The sequence below is a fragment of the Sphaeramia orbicularis genome, chromosome 15, assembly GCF_902148855.1.
Source record: "Sphaeramia orbicularis chromosome 15, fSphaOr1.1, whole genome shotgun sequence".
Lineage (NCBI taxonomy): Eukaryota > Metazoa > Chordata > Actinopteri > Kurtiformes > Apogonidae > Sphaeramia > Sphaeramia orbicularis.
This window is the reverse complement of record NC_043971.1, coordinates 5,575,608-5,594,758: the sequence shown is the minus strand read 5'-3', so window position 1 is coordinate 5,594,758 and position 19,151 is coordinate 5,575,608. Positions and strand designations below refer to the sequence as shown.

At 34.1% G+C, this 19,151-nt stretch overlaps 1 protein-coding gene across 1 annotated transcript in view; it reads left to right on the top strand.

Annotated features, from left to right (window-relative positions):
• Positions 1-4,460, top strand: part of sorbs1 (sorbin and SH3 domain containing 1) — a 158,059-nt gene extending 153,599 nt beyond the window's left edge. Inside the window, exons 27-28 of the mRNA XM_030156240.1 lie at positions 1,258-1,364; positions 3,490-4,460. Coding sequence (XP_030012100.1) covers positions 1,258-1,364; positions 3,490-3,557 — 175 coding nt within the window. The 3' untranslated portion in view covers positions 3,558-4,460. The remainder of the gene's footprint in view (positions 1-1,257; positions 1,365-3,489) is intronic.
• Positions 4,461-19,151: the final 14,691 nt, after the last annotated feature.

Genomic DNA, 19,151 nt, shown 5'->3' with positions numbered 1-19,151 from the left:
AGGTATTTACAACCACCCAGCTTAAATCTGAAAAACAACTTAATTGTTATTAATTTTCATTAGCTTTGTTTTGCTAACAACTGTCCACAATGGTAGCTAATAGTTACCTGATAGTTAGCATGTTACATTGAAACAAATTAATTTTATTGATCAGTAAAACTCTGTATAATGAATGTAGTTATCAAATACAGATGTAATATTTTATGCGTACTTTGATATTTTATAATTAATATTGTCAAAATTAGCTATTTTTGTACTTAAAAAATAATACTTACTCAATGTTAATAGCAATTTTATTTTTAGTTAGTTAGTTAGTTAGTTCGTTATGCAGACATACAGATGCTAGGGGTAAATTAAATATTCTCCTTTGTGCCAGGGAAACAGAAAAAGTCAGTAAGTAGGTAATAAGTAGGGGTGTGTATTCACAAGAATCTAGCGATACGATACAAATCACAGTACTAGGATCCCGATATGATATATCCCGATATATCATGATACTGTTAAAAAGGCAATTTTTTTGTTAGTTTTGTTTCTTTTTTTAAATGAGTATTTCCTTGAAGAATTGAATTACACCATAAATCTGCACAAATTCTAAACACATTTTTATTTGATCACAACAGGATCTAATGCTATATCACAAAATGTTCCTGTGTTCAAACTTAAATTATGTTTTACAGACATTACAGTTTAAGATCCTGTTCAAATGCTCATATTCTGTTAGTTCAGAACTAACATCAGAACAGTATTTTTGTGCAATCCCTACAAAGGAACTACCATCTGCCTCTCAGACAGTAAAAAGTGCTTTTAGGAAGCTTCAAATAACCATTATTTAATAAAACAGTGTTAAATAATAATAAATAAGATATAAACAATAAAGAAAAACAAAAAACTAAAATAAACCTCCGCCATATCTGCATTTGAATAAATACCTAAAAATATTGATACAGTACTTTTTCATATCGATACAGTATTGTGAAATGAAATATTGCGATATATTGCAGAACTGATATTTTCTAACAGCCCTAGTAATAAGTCCATCACATATTTGATTAAACAATAATGAACAGTCTTGAATAAACTAAATTTATTGGTGATACTACAGTAGACCCTAAATATCAGTGCATATGTTATTATTTTCTTTAAAGTATCTCTGACAAAGACACAGTGCACATGTTCAGCACAGGGTTGGTTCTTGTTGATTTGACATTTTGTGTCCTGTCAGCTCTTCCTGTTTAACATCTGCGTATCTGCCTCCAGTTTCAAGGCTTTGTACAGTTACGTGCCGCAGAACGACGATGAGCTGGAACTGCAGGAAGGAGATCTTGTCAGCGTCATGGAGAAGTGTGATGACGGCTGGTTTGTTGGTATGTGCCACGGGCCTCTTCATACATTCCTCAGAGACGCAGTCACACGCACTGTGTCACATTCATCCATATAGAGTTTCTGTAGGATGACAGGGAAGGCCTGCACGTGTGAAATGTGCATGCTCAGGCCTTCAGAAGTAGAGTCATCTTCACTGTGTCACATCCTTCTATATTGAGTTCCTAAAACATGACAGGAGAAGATTGAGTGCAATACTTGCTTAGGCTTCGCGGAACTTTAAATATAGCTCAAATACATTCCGTTTGCACCCCAGAAAGAATAAATTATTATGTATTTTTATTTACAGGCCTTATCAGGTACCATCGAGGTCATAACTGAGCAGAGAATATTAAAAATAAAGGGGCAAGAAGGAGCAATATTAAGACAGAAGTCAAATCACATGTATTTCTGTGATTTATTTTTATTATTGAACTCAGTCATGAACATAAAAAACAGTGCCCTTGCATTCATAATTTTTTTCATTTGTGAATAACTCCAACTAGAATAACCAAGCTACTATATACAGTATACTGTGTAGTGCTACTAGGGCTGAACAATATGGACAAAATTTCATATCTCGATATTCATGCCAGATATATCGATATCGATACAATATGACTACGGGTTCGGTGAAAACCAAGCATTTTTCAGAAAAATACTAACATCATAATACAAAAGAATGTGGAAAGTGCAGTTTTATTTATAAGAACTCACTGGCAGTCATCAACATTAACATAAAGTACAAATAAATTACATTTGTTGTGACTTCCAGAGCTGTACATGCAGGGTGAGCACGGGGGAAATCTATATTGTTTATATCGTTGCTTTTTCGATATTAATATCTTGAATGTTCATATCTCGATATCGATACGATAACGATATATCTTTCAGCCCTAACTGCTACTACTATTATGCTGTTTTATCAATTACACTTTTCTATCTTTAGAAAACTCCAAATTTAATATAATGAAATTCTAATAACAATGATTGAATGTTCTTATAAAACACAAAAAGTGCAGATGTTTTAGTATAATTTAGTATAATTTTTAAAGGAGTGAAACAACCCAAATTATGGCATCTTACGGGATATTCTTTTTTATGTAGTAATAATAACAATAAAATTATAATAATTAGATCTTTATAAAATAGGAAATTGTGGGAGTAATACACAGTAGTATGAAAAAACCAAAAACACTTGTTTTTTTCTTGTTGTCATTTTCAAGGAAAGAGCGCTAATGCCAAGGTCACAAAGATCATTACGAACGATGGGTTTGTATGAAATCTGGACATCGTAGACATGCTCCCTCCACGAATGTCTACGAACTCCAGATATCGTACGAACTGGAAGATTCGTACAAACTCATCGTTCGTAAGAATCTTTGTGACCTTGGCATTAGCGCTCTTTCCTTGAAAATGACAACATCCGGTCTAAGAAAATGAAAAAAACAGGCTTTTTTGGTCCTTTTTTTCATTTCTGTCAGGTAGTAACTTTATTTTTGTTATTAGGAAGAGAAAACTAAGAGTAATCAGTTTTTAAAATTTGGTTTATCTGTTTTGACACAGAAAAATTCCTCTATTTTATAGAAGTATGCATAAAATAAGATATTATTGTAGTTAATTGGTTATCATGATAAGAAGATATTATCACATTTATTGATCACTGTATTTGGAGTAAATATTTAAAGTGCATATAAATATTATAGTCTATATTAATCTGATTGTGTGTTAGGTGACTAAAAAAGTGTTTATGAATGGTTTGTATGAATGTTTTGGGTTATTGTAAAAATATACAGAGGAAAATGTGTGTTAAAGCAAAGGAAGTGGATCTAGTTTGATTATTAGATTGTAAAAAGGGGGTGGGAGTCAATAACTTATACTTCTTCCCACTCCTTTTCGAGCGCAGAAAAATTTTATTTATTTATTTTTTTGACCATGTTGTGTGATTCTTTGTTATCTGATGATTCTATGTGCTCGAACTAAAACTACTACTACTACTAAAACAAAAATCAGTTAACCCCTAGTTTTTCTTTTGTTTATAAAAAGAAAATACAATTACCAAAACATACACCGACCATTATTGTCCTGTTCTTTCGTGTGATGCATGTTTCTTCTTGTTTTTCATTGCAGGTACCTCAAGGAGGACAAAACAGTTCGGGACTTTCCCTGGGAATTACGTGAAGGAGGTGAAACTGTAAAGAAAACTAATCTGGCTGTAACACACGGTTGCCTGTCGAGCTTGGGAAGTCATTACTATCGCGCATGGCTGTTGGTTAGAATAGTCCTTTAAGCCCGGCGAATCCATTTGTCTGGGAAAGTGATCGGTTCGGTCCGAGGTATGTCAAACTGCAGGAGGAGGAGGAGGAGGAGAACGCTGTTGACTCACTGCCCAAAACCTCAGTACGGTGTAAACCTTGACCACATTTTACACACTTCTGTCCAGAATTTGTCTGCCTCCAGATGTGGAATTTCTCTGTGAAAAACCTAAAACCACAAACTAGCTTTTAATGTACAGATAATAACATCGTCCATGTAATTCACAGAACAAGTGTTTACGTAGCAGCAGCAGAGCAGTGTATGGATCAAAGAGTGGATCTTTTTACCTGAACTGGATTATGAAAGGTCAGAATGTATTTTTACAGGAGGTGGTGTTGGAGCTGACGGACATAAGCTACCTTTCAGGGCCAGGGATGGTTATTATTATCATTATTATTATTAATATTATTATTATTGTGAAGTATGATGCAAACCATACTTTCATGAGTCGGTTTAAACCCTTAAACACTGGTTCCATAAGATGTTTTCCAGTTTGTTTAGACCAGATAAATGGTGTTTTTCCCTCTGCATGGTACCGGCTCACATCGACTTGTCAGACATTTTGGGAAGAAATTGTAGCTGCATATACAGATTTCCTTTTCTTATTTGTCAGACAGATGGAAAAAGAGTTAGTTCTTTTAAGAATTAATGAAATCTTTTAACAACTAGAAAAGCACTCGGAGAGCGCAGACCTCTGCCAAGCGCAAAAATTCCCCACATAATCGGTGATACAAATCCTACATTTATTTTTTAAAATAAAATCCGCCTTCTGGATCAGATCCGGATCAGCCTTTGAAATGTGATAGAGGACCCCATTGTCAATTCCTGAGTTAAATTTCATGAGTTTTGGTCAATAATTAAGCGAGATATTAGGAAACGAAAATTTTGGCCCCATTTACCACAATGTTAACGAAAATTTCAAAGTGATCCAGAATCCAGGATTTCTTCCGGATCACCCCCAAAAGTTAATCATTTCTTCCTTATCCCATTTCCAACAAACCCTGAAAATTTCATCAAAATCTGTCCATAACTTTTTGAGTTATGTTGCACACTAACGGACAGACAAACAAACAGACAGACAAACAAACCCTGGCAAAAACATAACCTCCTTGGCGGAGGTAATTAATAAATAAGAAAAGGAAATGTGTATAAGTTCTAGTAGACAGGATGAACCTAAATGGACTAATTGCAGCTGCAGTTGAAACTTTTTCCTGTTATCACCTCCAACTGAGCTGAGACAGCACTTGAGGATGAAAACACTGCAGATTAGTGATTGATTAAGGAGGATTATCAATAACCCATAAAGACCCAAACAGCTACTGGCAACCAAAATCATTACCTGTTGGTCCATTAATTCTATCCATACATGTAAATAATTGGTGTAAAATACAGTTTGTCATCTTTTCATGGTCATCAGATATGACCAGAGGCTCCATAGTTACCATGGAAACACTGTCATCTTCTACAGCATTGATTCACCAGTAAAACCCATGGAGTTGGATCAATGACTGTGGATGAACACACTTGGTTTATGTTCAGTTAATGATAGATTTTGCTGAAAAAGTCACTTTGATGAGCAGGAAAAAATGGAAACATGAAATAATTAAAATTAAGTAAAAAAAAAAAAAGAAAAAAAAAAAGAATAACATAATGAAGAAAAAACAGCCAAAGTTATCAATAAAATGAACAAAAGTGAATGTTAAAATAATGCATAAAATGAGTTTTCTCTGTTTTGATATAATAACCTTTGAATTTACACTGAGCTTTTATGAACATCTACATGATCAGTGAATTAAAAAGAGGAAAATATCTGAGTATCACTTAAAAAAGATACAAAATTCAGAGGATAATATTATAATAAATGGTAATAAATCACTCAAGAAATATTAGATATAGATAGAAATGCGACTGTCACAGAAGTAGAACTGGCTCTTTATGGGTTAAAACTGCTTTATTTGTGTTCCAGTCTTCTTCTGTTAAACTTGTAGAGTATATTTAGCGGCTGTTCTCACTCACAAACAGCCAAGAATCAAGAGCCATATCCTCCATTGTTCCTGTTTATGATGCAGGGTCGCTATGGCAACCACCTACAGTGATGGGACACTATATCTTCAATGGAAAATGCAGTATTTGGTATTAAAAGTGAGTAAAGTCAAGTCGAGTGAAGCCAGAACCAAGCAGTGGAAAAGCAGCATAATTCAGTCTCATGTAATATAAAAAAAAAATGAAGGAAATTTCACAATCCAGTACTTATACAGGATGTCTTTGGTCGTCTTCTTCCACTCATCTGTTCAGTACACTGCAAAAATCTAAATCATACCAAGTGTATTTTTCTCATTTCTAGTCCAAATATCTCGTCACTCTTAAAATAAGACATAATCACCTAAAGAGGAGCTTTTCAGTGAGATATAAAGAACTGATTTTTAGACAATAGATCTGGAAAATCTGATTTCAAGAAATCTTACCAAGACCATTTTCAGTTGTTCCATTGGCAGATTTTTTTGCTTGAATTAAGCAAAAAAAAAAAAAAATCTTGAATTAAGCACTAAAAAAATCTGCCAATGGAACAAGTGAAAATGATCTTGGTAAGATTTCTTGAAATAAGATTTTCAAAATCTATTGTCTAAAAATAAGTTCTTATATCTCACTCTTTAGGTGATTGTCTTTTTTTATGATTCACTTTTTATTGTTTTTTCTTTCTTTTCACCCATTAAACATTTTCCAGTGATACAACAGGATATAGTTGTAAGAAAATATATCAATAAAAATATGAAAATCAAGATTATGTATGTATGTAATTTTAGGTGTGATGAGATATTTTGACTAGAAATGAGAAAAATACACTTGGTAAGATTTTTATGTTTTTCCCAGAGTAGTTTTTCAGTATCCTACAGATGGATAAAACTAACAAATGTAGCCTGCCATTGAACCCCCTCAGTTCATTTTCGATTTCCAGGAGAATAAAAGAACATCTAAACAGAATCCTAAACCCTAAGGAAACACTTATTTTCTTATCATCAGCTACTGCAGAGGTGGATTCTAACCACTGTTGCACATCAGCAGCAGCCAAAATGAAAACCACATCAGATGGATGTCGATCAAATGGAAATTATTGTGAACTTGGGGGTTTTACTGGATGTAAGTTCTCAGATCCGTCTATCGCAGGCTGTAAAAATGATCTTTCTTTGGTCATTTCCTTCATTTGGAGCCAACTTCAGTGCCCTTCATGGTTTTAGTACTTTAAGCCTTATATATGACATCACTTTGGACCTGCCTGGTTTTATTTTTTAGCATTTCATTTAATTATTACCACCCAGTATAACCCGAAAGATTCCGATAAATATCAATATTGCCACATCCTGACTAGAAACAGTAAGTTGTTTCTCTGTTTTTTGGCGTTTTCTTTGTCTTATTTAACAAACACAAATGGGACACATGGGCTCTAATGCATGTCTGAGAAAAGCGAAGAGAAACTGTGTATATGCACATTATATTTTCAAAAGAAAGAACTTATTTATTTGCCTTTTTATACGTCTTCTCACAGAATAGAACATGTGTTTGCTGGTGACTTCTGCCTGTTAGGTAGCCGGTGGATGAAACTTGGCTCCAGCGTAACCACAGGACAGGCGTGGTAGCACTTAACTTCCTGTTTGGTCATTTAGGGAGATCCCACCTTACAAGAAAATAGTAGATTAATCAGATATGACTCGAAAAGCAACTTAATCTTTAAAGTGAAAACCAACGAGGTGTCTTAGAACGTAATTATACTGATTTTTAGAGCATATTGAGATTTTAACCATGCCCTTATTAACAGGATTGTATGTAAATGTGTACAGAAAACTTTAAGAGGCCTTCCAAATACGCCTACATATTTTCATATGGACTGACTTATTAAGGTATTTAGGTCCACCCTAGTACAGCATGCATTGTTAAATCAGTAAGGGACTGACAAATCTAATTGGAGCATGAAACTCTACCAGGCCATGCCTCTGTATCTGCACCTTTAGTAAAACAGAGCTGATGACAGGGTTAGCAGTCGGGTCCTGTATGACCGCTTTGGATTCTGCTCAAAAGCATCTGACCAGTGACAAATTAAAGGAAAAACAATGTAAAGCCCAGAAGTCATGGTCCAAAGATGCAAAATCTTCTGACTGTGGAGGCCATCGATTATTATTATTATTATTATTATTATTATTATTATTATTATTATTATTATTATTATTATTATTATTATTATTATTATTATTAACAGCACACTGCAAAAATCTAAATCTTAGCAAGTGTATTTTTCTCATTTCTAGTCCAAATATCTTGTCACACTTAAAATAAGACATAATCACCTAAAGAGGAACTTTTCAGTGAGATATAAGAACTGATTTTTAGACAATAGATCTGGAAAATCTTATTTCAAGAAATCTTACCAAGATCATTTTCACTTGTTCCATTGGCAGATTTTTTTTGCTTAATTCAAGATTATTTTGCTTAATTCAAGCAAAAAAAAATCTGTCAATGGAACAAGTTTAATTGTCAATTTAAGTTTTTTTTTTTCTAATTGGCTGCAGAAAAACAGAAAAGTAAAAGGTAATAATGAAAAGATAAATAAAACAAAAGGTCAAAAAGGTCAAAAGATTTCAAATGACCCCCAAAAAAGGAAGATATGTTTCATATCAACCCAAAATACTAGGTTTATACATGAAGAAAACCAACAGAGATGAATACAAAAGACATTTCCTTCATCGTTTTAGTTTATTGTAGAGATAATTGATTAATCAGTTAGTAATTATCCTATAAAATCTCAGAAAATGGTTAAAAAAAAAAAAAAAAACTAAGATGATGTCCTCAAATGTCTTATTTTATTCCACAAAACAAAGATTTCAGTAACTGTTACAAACCAGGAACAAAACTTGAGAATAACTGAAGTTTAACCGGTTCAAATTAAAGAATATTTGCAATTATTCTTAAAAAATATATATATATTTAAGCAATTATCAGTTCTCTATATTCAACTGTATACAACTTGCTTTAATGTTGCAGCTCTGGATCTTTTAGTTTTTTATTTGATTTTGTACATAAATATAAACACACAATACACTTGAGTTAGTTCCTATTTTTTCCAAAAGCCTATTTTTAGGATTTGTTGACACTTATCACCTCCGTCCTCTGTTCACGGGGACATTATCATCACCGTCCCGTCAGGTTTTTCCTTTAATTGTCACTCGTTCTACACAAACCGACTGGAAGATGATCCCTATTGTTGTCTTTCCTGTTGTTTTCATCAGATTCCTCAGATCTGTCCAAAGCACTGGCAGATTATTCTTAGCGCTTGTCATGACCTGCTCAGGCTCTGTTTTTAGGCGAACTCCGTTATAAGTATTAAAAATGAGTTTCTAGCAGGAGGGAAGTATGTGATGCTCCAAATAGCTGAGGTCTCGTCCTTTTCCACGCAGACATTTCTAATCAAACGGTGCCAGACGATCAGTGGGCCTTCCATTTTCATGATTGCCTTAGTACAGATAATGTGAAGTATTGTCAGATAAACAATAATACTCACTAGATCTAAAGGTGTATGTTTACTATATCTTTGTTTTTTTTGCATCTGAATGTGTTAGCTACAGTTTTGCAGTGATGATAAACATGATATGAAGCTGTATGTGGCTGCCGACTAAGTGATTAATGAAGGAATCGATGAAGTGCAGTGTATTATTATTATTAACCCATAAAGACCCAAACATCCACCAGTGACCAAAAGCATCTACTGATCTAAAATAATGAATAACTTTAGAGCCACTTATCCTATCAATACATGTAAATAATTGGTGTAAAATACAGTTTGTCATCTTTTCATGGTCATCAGATATGAGCCATTTGGACGTTCAGAGGCTCCGTAGTTACCATGGAAACACCGTCATCTTCTACAACGTTGATTCACCAGTAAAACCCATGGAGTTGGATCAATGACAGTGAATGGAGGACACTGAGTTTATGTTCAATTAACGATAGATTTTATTGAAAAAGTCACTTTGATTAACAAAAACAAATATGGAAAATAAAGGAATTAAAATTAAGTAAAAAAGAATAACATAAGCAACAGAATGAATAAAAAACAGCCAAAGTTATCAATAAAATGAACAAAAATTAATGATAAAATAATGCATAAAATGAATAAAAATGAACAAAAAATAAATGCCACAAACAAAATAAGGTGATGCTGGTTTTTATGTTCATATTTTGCAGAAAAAGTCACTTTTTCCTCAGTTTTCTCTATTTTGATATAACAACCTTTGAGTTTACTCTGAGTTTTTATGAACATCTTCGCTATCTGTGAATTAAATATGCGATAATACATACATTCACAGTAAAAAATGCAAAATTCAGTGGATAATTTTATGATAAATGGCGATAAATCACGAAAGGTTAAATAGAGAGAACACTTCACCAGTAAAACCCATGGAGATGGATCAATGACAGTGGATGGAGATGCTTGGTTTATGTTCAGTTAATGATAGATTTTACTGAAAAAGTCATTTTTTCTCAAGTTTTCTCTGTTTTTGATATAATAACCCTCAAACATAATCTCAACATGATGGTTACAGTCCATAATCAATAAAATAAATATAGGAAAATACTTGATTTTAATTGAAAAAACACAAAATAGAGTATATATTTTAATATAGTATAGTATAATATTATAATAAATGGTGATAAATCACTTAAGAAAGGTTAAATGGAGAGAAAACTTATTTGGAAACTGCCACAGAAGTTTGTTCAACATTGATTCACCAGTAAAACCCATGGAGTTGGATCAATAATAACCCTGAAGTGTAATCTCAGCATGATGATTAAAGTTCATGATCAGTACAATAAATATTCAAAAATACCTGATTTTAGTTGAAAAAATGCAAAATACAGAGGATAATATTATGATGGTGAGAAATCAAGAAAGGTTAAATAGAGAGAACACTTCACCAGTAAAACCCATGGAGTTGGATTAAAGACAGTAGATGGACACACTGGGTTTATGATCAGTTAATGATAGATTTTACTGAAAAAGTCATTTTTTCTCAAGTTTTCTCTGTTTTTTGTATAATAACCCTTAAATATAATCTCAGCATAATGGTTAAAATACATGAACAGTAAAATAGATATAGGAAAATAACAGATTTTCTTTGAAAAAATGCAAAATACACAGGTTAATATTATGATAAATGGTGATAAATCACTTAAGAAAGGTTAAATAGAGAGAACAATTAATTTGGGAACTGCCACAAAAGTTTGTTCAACATTGATTCACCAGTAAAACCCATGGAGTTGGACTTGGTTTATGTTCAGTTTGTTCTACAAAAAAAAAAAAAAAAAGTATCTTTTTTCTCAAGTTTTCTCTGTTTTTGATGTAATAACCCTCAAGTGTAATCTCAGCATGATGGTTAAAGGACATGATCGGTAAAATAAATATAGGAAAATACCAGATTTTAATTGAAAAAATGCATTATACAGAGGATAATATTATGATAAGTGGTGATAAATCAGTTAAGAAAGGTTAAATAGAGAGAAAAGTTAATTTGGGAACTGCAGTAAAAGTAGCACTGGGTCTTTATGGGTTAACTCGACAAACTCCAGTAGCAATCAGCGTCTCATCATCTCTGACAAATTCAGTTTTTTTACTTCCTGTGCAGATCACCGGTGACAGTTTTGCCAACATTAGCAAAGCGATGTTTGCTCAGTCAGATAAAGCGCTTAACACAACACGCTGCATTAAAGGTTCGCCTGAATCGCACTGATATGACTGACATTCAGGTATTTTGTTATATCACAGAAGCATGTTTTTCTTTTGTTTTTTTGTTGTTGTTTTCCGTCACTGCTGGTTAAACATTTCTGTTCCTGTGTTGCTTCAGCTCCTCTCGAATGTGCCGATCAGTCAGGAGTCTGTTGACCTTTTAATGCTTGTGACAGGATTTTATTAATTTAAGGGTGTGCTTCATGTCAAACACAGCAAATAAACAATCACACGTTCAGTCACAGCTCAGTCTAAACTCTGTAGAACATCATCACAGGATGTATGAATGTATGAATATATGAATGTGGCACAGTGTGTAAACCTTATACTGTTTGTACAAAATGTTTGAACTCTGATTTTGAATGACTATCGAGCAGCGTGGCACAAGAAGGAGATGTAAATATGTAAAATAATAAAAAATAAGCTGCAGGTGAAGGGAGCGTCATGCTGAGCTCTGTTTATGTTTATGTACCTGCAGTGGTTTATGTACCCGAAGGATTTTGGCAAAGCACAGAGTGGAGCGTTTCTGAGCACAGGAAGTTTGACACATTATGAACATTTACGCTGCCATTTATGAAGATCATGCCTTATGTTTGACGCAAAATTGTGCCTCATTTTCATTCTTTTTTTTTTTTTTTTTTTTTTTTTAATATCACTTAAATGTATCCATGACATGTAACCACAGTTTTCCCATAGTCCTTGTCTGTGATGGGAGAACATTTACTAAGAACTTGTCGGTTACTGTGCAAGTACCTAAAGTGTGACACAACGCTTCAACTTAAATGATTAATAATCATACGAATGGACGAGTTTGATGACACGCACAACCTGCAACAGGTTTTGGTTTGTTTGCTTCAATTTGCAGTGCTGTTACATTGACAATATTAAAATAAAGATACTATACACTGCTGTGACTTCGGTATTATGCAATATTTAATAAACCATTTAAACCACTGGTGTGTCGGATGTTTTGATTTCTGCAGGGAACGTTATTGAGTTTTGCAGCGATATAACGTTTTATGAGCTGGTAATCCTGTTAACTTTGCATGTGTTTTCAAAGGGTCAACCCTTAAATGAAAGGAGAGACAGGAAATACGCCCTTTATGGCGTTACCATAGCGACGGCATCTTATTAGGAGGGAGTCAGACCGGTCTCTTGATGTGCAGCAGTAGTACAGAGCATCTTACACCAGGTTCAGACAGCAGGTCTTAATGCACAATTCAGATTTTTTGGTGAAATCCCTTTTTTTGTGTGTGTGCTCGTTCATATTCCACATTAAATGCGACTTCTATCAGTTTTGAGTCTGAACTGAATGCGACCCTGAAGTGACCCACATGCACAAAAGAGGTCCTGACGTAATATGTGACCACACAAGTCTACCTCTTTTTAGTTTAAGTTATTCACAGCTACTTATACTCTGGATTTATTTATTTTTTGTGTGTTGATGTGGTATGGCTGTGTTTGTGGAGCGGTGACCGCATTTTGTATTTTGAATTTCCCCTAGGGGATGAATAAAGTAAATCTATCTATCGATCTATCTACAGGCACACACTGGGTTTATGGAAGTAAATATGTTTTTCCCCGCTGCTCCTCCTCCTGGGACACAGAATTGTGTCATTTGTCACATTTCAATGGCGTAAATGTCGGATAAATGCGAACTGGCCATTCAGACTGGAGTCACATTACAAAATATCAGATACATATTAGGTTTAAGACCACATATGAAAGGCTACGTTCAGACAGCAGGTCTTAATGCACAATTCAGATTTTTTGGTGAAATCCAATTTTTTTTGTGTGCTCATTCATATTCCACATTAAATGCGACTTCTGTCAGTTTTGAGTCTGAACTGAATGTGACCCTGAAGTGACCCTTATGTGCAAAAGAGATCCTGATGTAATATGTGACCACGCAGACACACACTGGGTATATGGAAGTAAATTTGGGTGCTTCTATGAAACTGGTTCCTAAAACCAGGACAGAGGGGCTAAAAATTCAAACCAGATGTAGACTAATGTTATGAAGCAGCTTTAGAAGCACTTTGGGTCTATTTTACAAGTAAGATAAAAAATATTTTTCAGACAAAACACATTCTTATATTATTTTGCTTTTTTTTTTAAAGAGGTCCTGACAGAATATGTGACCACGCAGACACACACTGGGTTTATGGAAGTAAATATGTTTTTGCCGCTGCTCCTCCTCTTGGGACGCAGAATTGTGTCGTTTGTCGCATTTCAATGGCGTAAAGGTCGGATAAATACGACTTGGCTGTTCAGACTGAAGTCACATTGCAAAATATCAGATACATATTAGGTTTAGGACCACATATGAAAGGCTACGTTCAGACAGCAGGTCTTAATGCACAATTTGGATTTTTTGGTGAAATCTGATTTTTTGTGTGTGCTTGTTCATATTCCACATTAAATGCAACTTCTATCAGTTTTGAATATGAACTGAATGTGACCCTGAAGTGACCCTTATGTGCAAAAGAGATCCTGATGTAATATGTGACCACGCAGACACACACTGGGTTTATGGAAGTAAATATGGGGGCTTCTATGAAACTGGTCCTAAAACAGGACAGAGGGGCTAAAAATGCATTCATCATTCATTCACAATTCATTCATTCAGTATTATTGAATTTCTTGCTGGTTTTGTGTGGAAACCAGGAAGAATAGTAGTTACAGAGGTGAAAACTAACAAGGATCCGAGGTAAATTATTGAATCAAAAAGCAAAAATCAAAGGAAGAAAGTAGTGAAACCGCACAAAATTTGTGCCACTGAAACAAACAAAACAGGTAATTGAGCACTAGAGCAGTATTTGGTCAGAATATGTGAGAATGGGTTTTCCTTTGAGCTAAAACACTGCACAGTAGAATATAGTCACTTTTCACATCTTCCTAGAGCAACATTTCTAAATATACTAGAAATTCACATTTCAGAAATATCAGCGAAAACACACAAATCATATTTTAACTCAACCCATAAAGGAGTAATAGATATTCCAGGTGAACACAGACGTTTTTGGAGATTCATGGTTTTTATTGACAGGAAGGGGATAGAAAATTCCATATAGTTTTATTTCTATGGCTCCAGTCTCAAACATGATTAAATCCAGTTTCTTCACAAATTCAGCACAAGGCCTTTAAAAGAATACACAGAGTGGAAACCATACATTTCCTCTGACAGATGACAGTGGGAAGGGAAAAACTGGTTTTACAGAAGGAAAAACCTCAGAATAGAACAGGTTCAGGGTTAGCCTCCATCTGTCTGAAGAAAAAAGAACTAAAGCTGAGAAAAAAGAACAGGATAAAGTAAAGGATAAACTACTTATTACAGGTATGACCTCATGTAAATTCCCACAAATTCATAGTTTTTTGATTCCACTTTCAGTCGAGTTGTCTTATCTTTCATGTTCTACTCTTGTGTATTTTGCTTAAAAAGGAAAGTTTCAACTTCAACCCTTAAAGGAAACACGTCACTCCTCAATTTGACACAAACTGAGACATTTGGAGATACGTGGTTTTCTCAGGAAGGACAAGAGGAAGGAGATTAAATGAAACTACAGCTGTCAGACAGAGGCAGTGGAGTCCAAAATGTTCAATATGTGTGTGTGAGATGATGACATGTCCTGTGGTTGTTTTGTCTGCTCTGGGCTTCGGTAGCAGACGTACAGATGCTGACAGATGTGTGTCTGCAGCTTTAACCCTCATAGAACATTAGACAGAGTTGAAGTGTTTTATCTGCTCTGGTGCTTTGTAAAGGCTTCCTGCCTGCAGGGCCCCAGGCCTGCTTCAGATACCTTTAAACCCCACAAGAAGGGACGTGTTTCATTCATGCCGTCTGCCCACAGTTTTCTCTCTCTCTACTTTTCAACAGCTGGCAGGAATTCAGGTTTTGGGAGAGGCACATTCCACATCCTGGGATTTAGCTCTACCATAAATGGTAAGCTTGCATATAATACAGTGACGTACCGGGCGGCCCGCATCCCTAAAACAAACACAGGAGCTGGTCTGAGATCAGCCAAGAGGCAGAGGACCCACTCTGGTTCAGATTTATTTATCACACCTGACGTTCACAGGTTTTATGACTAATCCACATAATAAATACACTGTTGACCGTGAAGTTGGAGTCATTATGTTTTCAGTTCACTTTCCTACTTTTAATCCTTTTTATACACATGGATAAACACCTTTGACCAGGTGTAATGATTACATACTGAGTCCCACCTACACTTCATTAAGAATAAATCATACTGTCACAGTCATTTAATGCAGTGTTTTTCAACCTTGGGGTCAGGACCCCATGTGGGGTCACCTGAAATTCAAATGGGATTGCCTGAAATTTCTAGTAATTGATGAAAATGAAAATAGAAATTTACTAATAAAAAATATATGGTGAGTTGACCGAGACAATCATAATATATAACAGACATGACAAACTGTGAAGCTGAAACTGAAGCACTGTGGTTCTGTTTTTCTGTCAAATGTTCATTGTGGTCAGTTTCAGATGCTGCAGCCTTTTCATAATTCATAGTTTTTTTTGTACTTTATTTTTTATTGTTTTAATATAAGATACAAAACTAACAGAAACACAGTCACAGGTCACAGGTCCATTCAGACATTTACAGACTGTTTACTGTTCACAGATTGAATGAAAAGCTCCCATTTTTAACAGTACTTTACACCCGTGTGCTGTTGTATGCAGAGATTGTATGTCATCATTTCCATTAAGTGGATTTGGTCGACAATTTTTATCACCAAGGAAATTGAGGGAGGGTCCTTTTAAGTCAATATTTGGTGATGGCCATAAAAGAAAAGAGGAAAAAAAAAAAAATTTGGTGATGGCTTTTTTGCCTGTGGCAAGGAGTATTCTAAATAAATATATGTCACTTTCCCATAATTCCTCTGGGGGAATGCTAAAAAACAAAGTAGCCAATAACATATCAAAATGAACACCAAAAATTGAATACATCAACTTAATCATCTCTCCCCAAAAGCCAACAACACCAGGACAGGACCAGAACACATGTGCTTGATCTGCCTCCAGTGAACCACACTCCCTCCAGCAGGAAAAATGAACTCCAGAAAAATGGGATTTTCATGCAGGTGTAATAAAGAAACAGGCCAGACATTTCCAACAAAACTCCCTCCATGATAGTGAGTTCATAATTCATAGTTTGAGTTCTTGTTTGTTCAGTATTAATTGTCAGCCTTGTAAATCACAGCTGGACTGACTGTACATATCCTGACCAAGGAAAATCAAATTCTCACTTTTGTGCAGTAATCTACACCTGGATTTACTGCCTCCGTCCAGAATAATATACATTATATAGACTAAATGTCATCTAAAATTAATATTTATTTGCAACATAGTATAGCACGCTGTTACATGATCAAAAACATTAATTTTAGCAAAAAAAAAAAAATCTTTGTGATGTTAAAATAGGGTCATGAGACAAAAAAGGCTGGGAACCACTGATTTAATGAGAAGAGGTTTTTTACCAGTTCTGTTTTTGTACTTCTAATTTATTATGTACAGTGTGTTTGCTCTGGTGTTCTACTTTTCATTCTTGTTTTATATTTTTACTGTGTGTCATGCTGCTTTTGCTGCATTACAATCAGTTTTTTTTTTTTCAAACTAAAAGGCTGTTTAGATGTGGACGAGAAGAACAAACATAGAGAAAAATATCTGTTTTTCAGAATATCTGCATTAACCCATAAAGACCCAGCGCTACTTTTATGTCAGTTCCCAAATGAAATGTTCTTTATATCTAACCTGTTTCAAGTGATTTATCACCATTTATTTACAATATTATCTTCTGTATTTTGTATTTTATCAGTATAAATCTGGTATTTTCTTGTATTTAATTCACTGATCATGTAGATGTTCATCAAAGCTCAGATTAAAGTTGATGGCTATTATATCAAAAGCAGCGAAAACTGCAGAAAAGTTGACTTTTTCAGTCAAATATACCATTAACTGAACATAAATCAAACATTTCCATCCACTGTCATTGATCCAACTCCATGGGTTTTACTGGTCAATCAATGTTGTAGAAGATGACAGTGTTTCCACGGTAACTACAGAGCCTCTAAACATTCAAATGGATCATATCTGATGACCATGAAAAGATGAATATCTGTATTTTACACCAGTTATTTACATGTATTGATAGGATTAATGGATCAAAAGGTATTAAACAGTTTAGATCAGTAGATGCTTTTGGTCAGTGGTGAATGTTTGAGTCTTTATGGGTTAAAATGGACGGAACAGCAGGGAAATTCATTATCACTTTCATTCAGTACTTATCTATCTATCTATCTATCTATCTATCTATCTATCTATCTATCTATCTATCTATCTATCTATCTATCTATCTATCTATAATCACAACTTCTCAGTCAGTTCTTTATCACCAAATGCTTCATAGTGATAGCGAGCAGACTCAGCTGAATGTGCTAATATATTAGTTTTATACAGTTTTAATGGAAAATATGTGAGAGAATCCATGTAAAAGAGTGAGTTTTCTGGCTCTGAATAGAAACATCTGCTCTGATTTATTTATTTATTATTGGGTTTAATGGTCACTTGGATGGCATTACTAATGTCACTTTTGAGGCTCATAGATCACATTCTGTGAGTCACTGGGTTTTGGGAGTTTCATCGTCTGAAAGAAGATGGATGCAGTGACATTTGTAATAAATATACTGCAATAGTATAGTAGAGTAACAGCAGTTTTACCAGAAATGTTTGTCTTCACTCTATTGACGACATTATCCACTCTAAGGCTCAGTAATGTGGATCAGAAGAATAAGTTTGATGTTTTTCCATGGAAATGAACGGGAAATTTTTGCATTTTGTTTGTGATTTTCACGATCATAGTTTCTTGATTGGCTAAGAGTAGTCATAGTAATTGTTCCTTAAATTTTAATACATTTTGACATGTGATTTGTGTGTGTTTTCACAAGTTACACACCATAATCTGCATCTTTGTTTGAGTAAGACGACAAAAAATGGCACCACCATCTCACACCAAGATCTTTGTAACCATGGTAACAGTCAGTTACACTAAAGCTGGGTTTCCCAAACTTAGGGTGAGGACCTAAAACAGGTCGCAAAGCTGTTTTTACTGAGTCGTCAGTTGCCTAATATAATACATGAATTTGTTTTCTAAATAAAGTTGTAGAAAAGTATTTGGAAGAGTTTATTATTGCTGACTTATATGAAATGGAGAGAGGAGGTGATGATGTCATTGATGAAACTAAATTAAAAAAATAACACAAGTATGTAGAAATGTAAAAGTCATTACAAGATGTAAGCATAAAAACAATATGAAAAATGCAACAAGATTTAATAGACAAGAGAACAATGAAGTAATATAGTAAAAAAGATGAAAATAACAAGATGTAAAAAAAAAAAAAAAAAAAAGTCACAAACAATATGCAAAAAATAAAATGGTGTAACAAGATTTAAAACACAAAACATGAGAAAAAATTAATTATCCAATGTAAATTAAATATATAATATACAGGAACAAGATGAAACAAGATTTTTAAAATGACACAAGATATAAAAATACAAAAAATAATAAACATGAAGAAAAATAAAAATGTAATGGCAACAAAACATCATAAAAAAATAAAAAGATAGTAGAGCAGACATTGAAATAGTGATTATTATTACAGTTCAAGGTGTATTTCT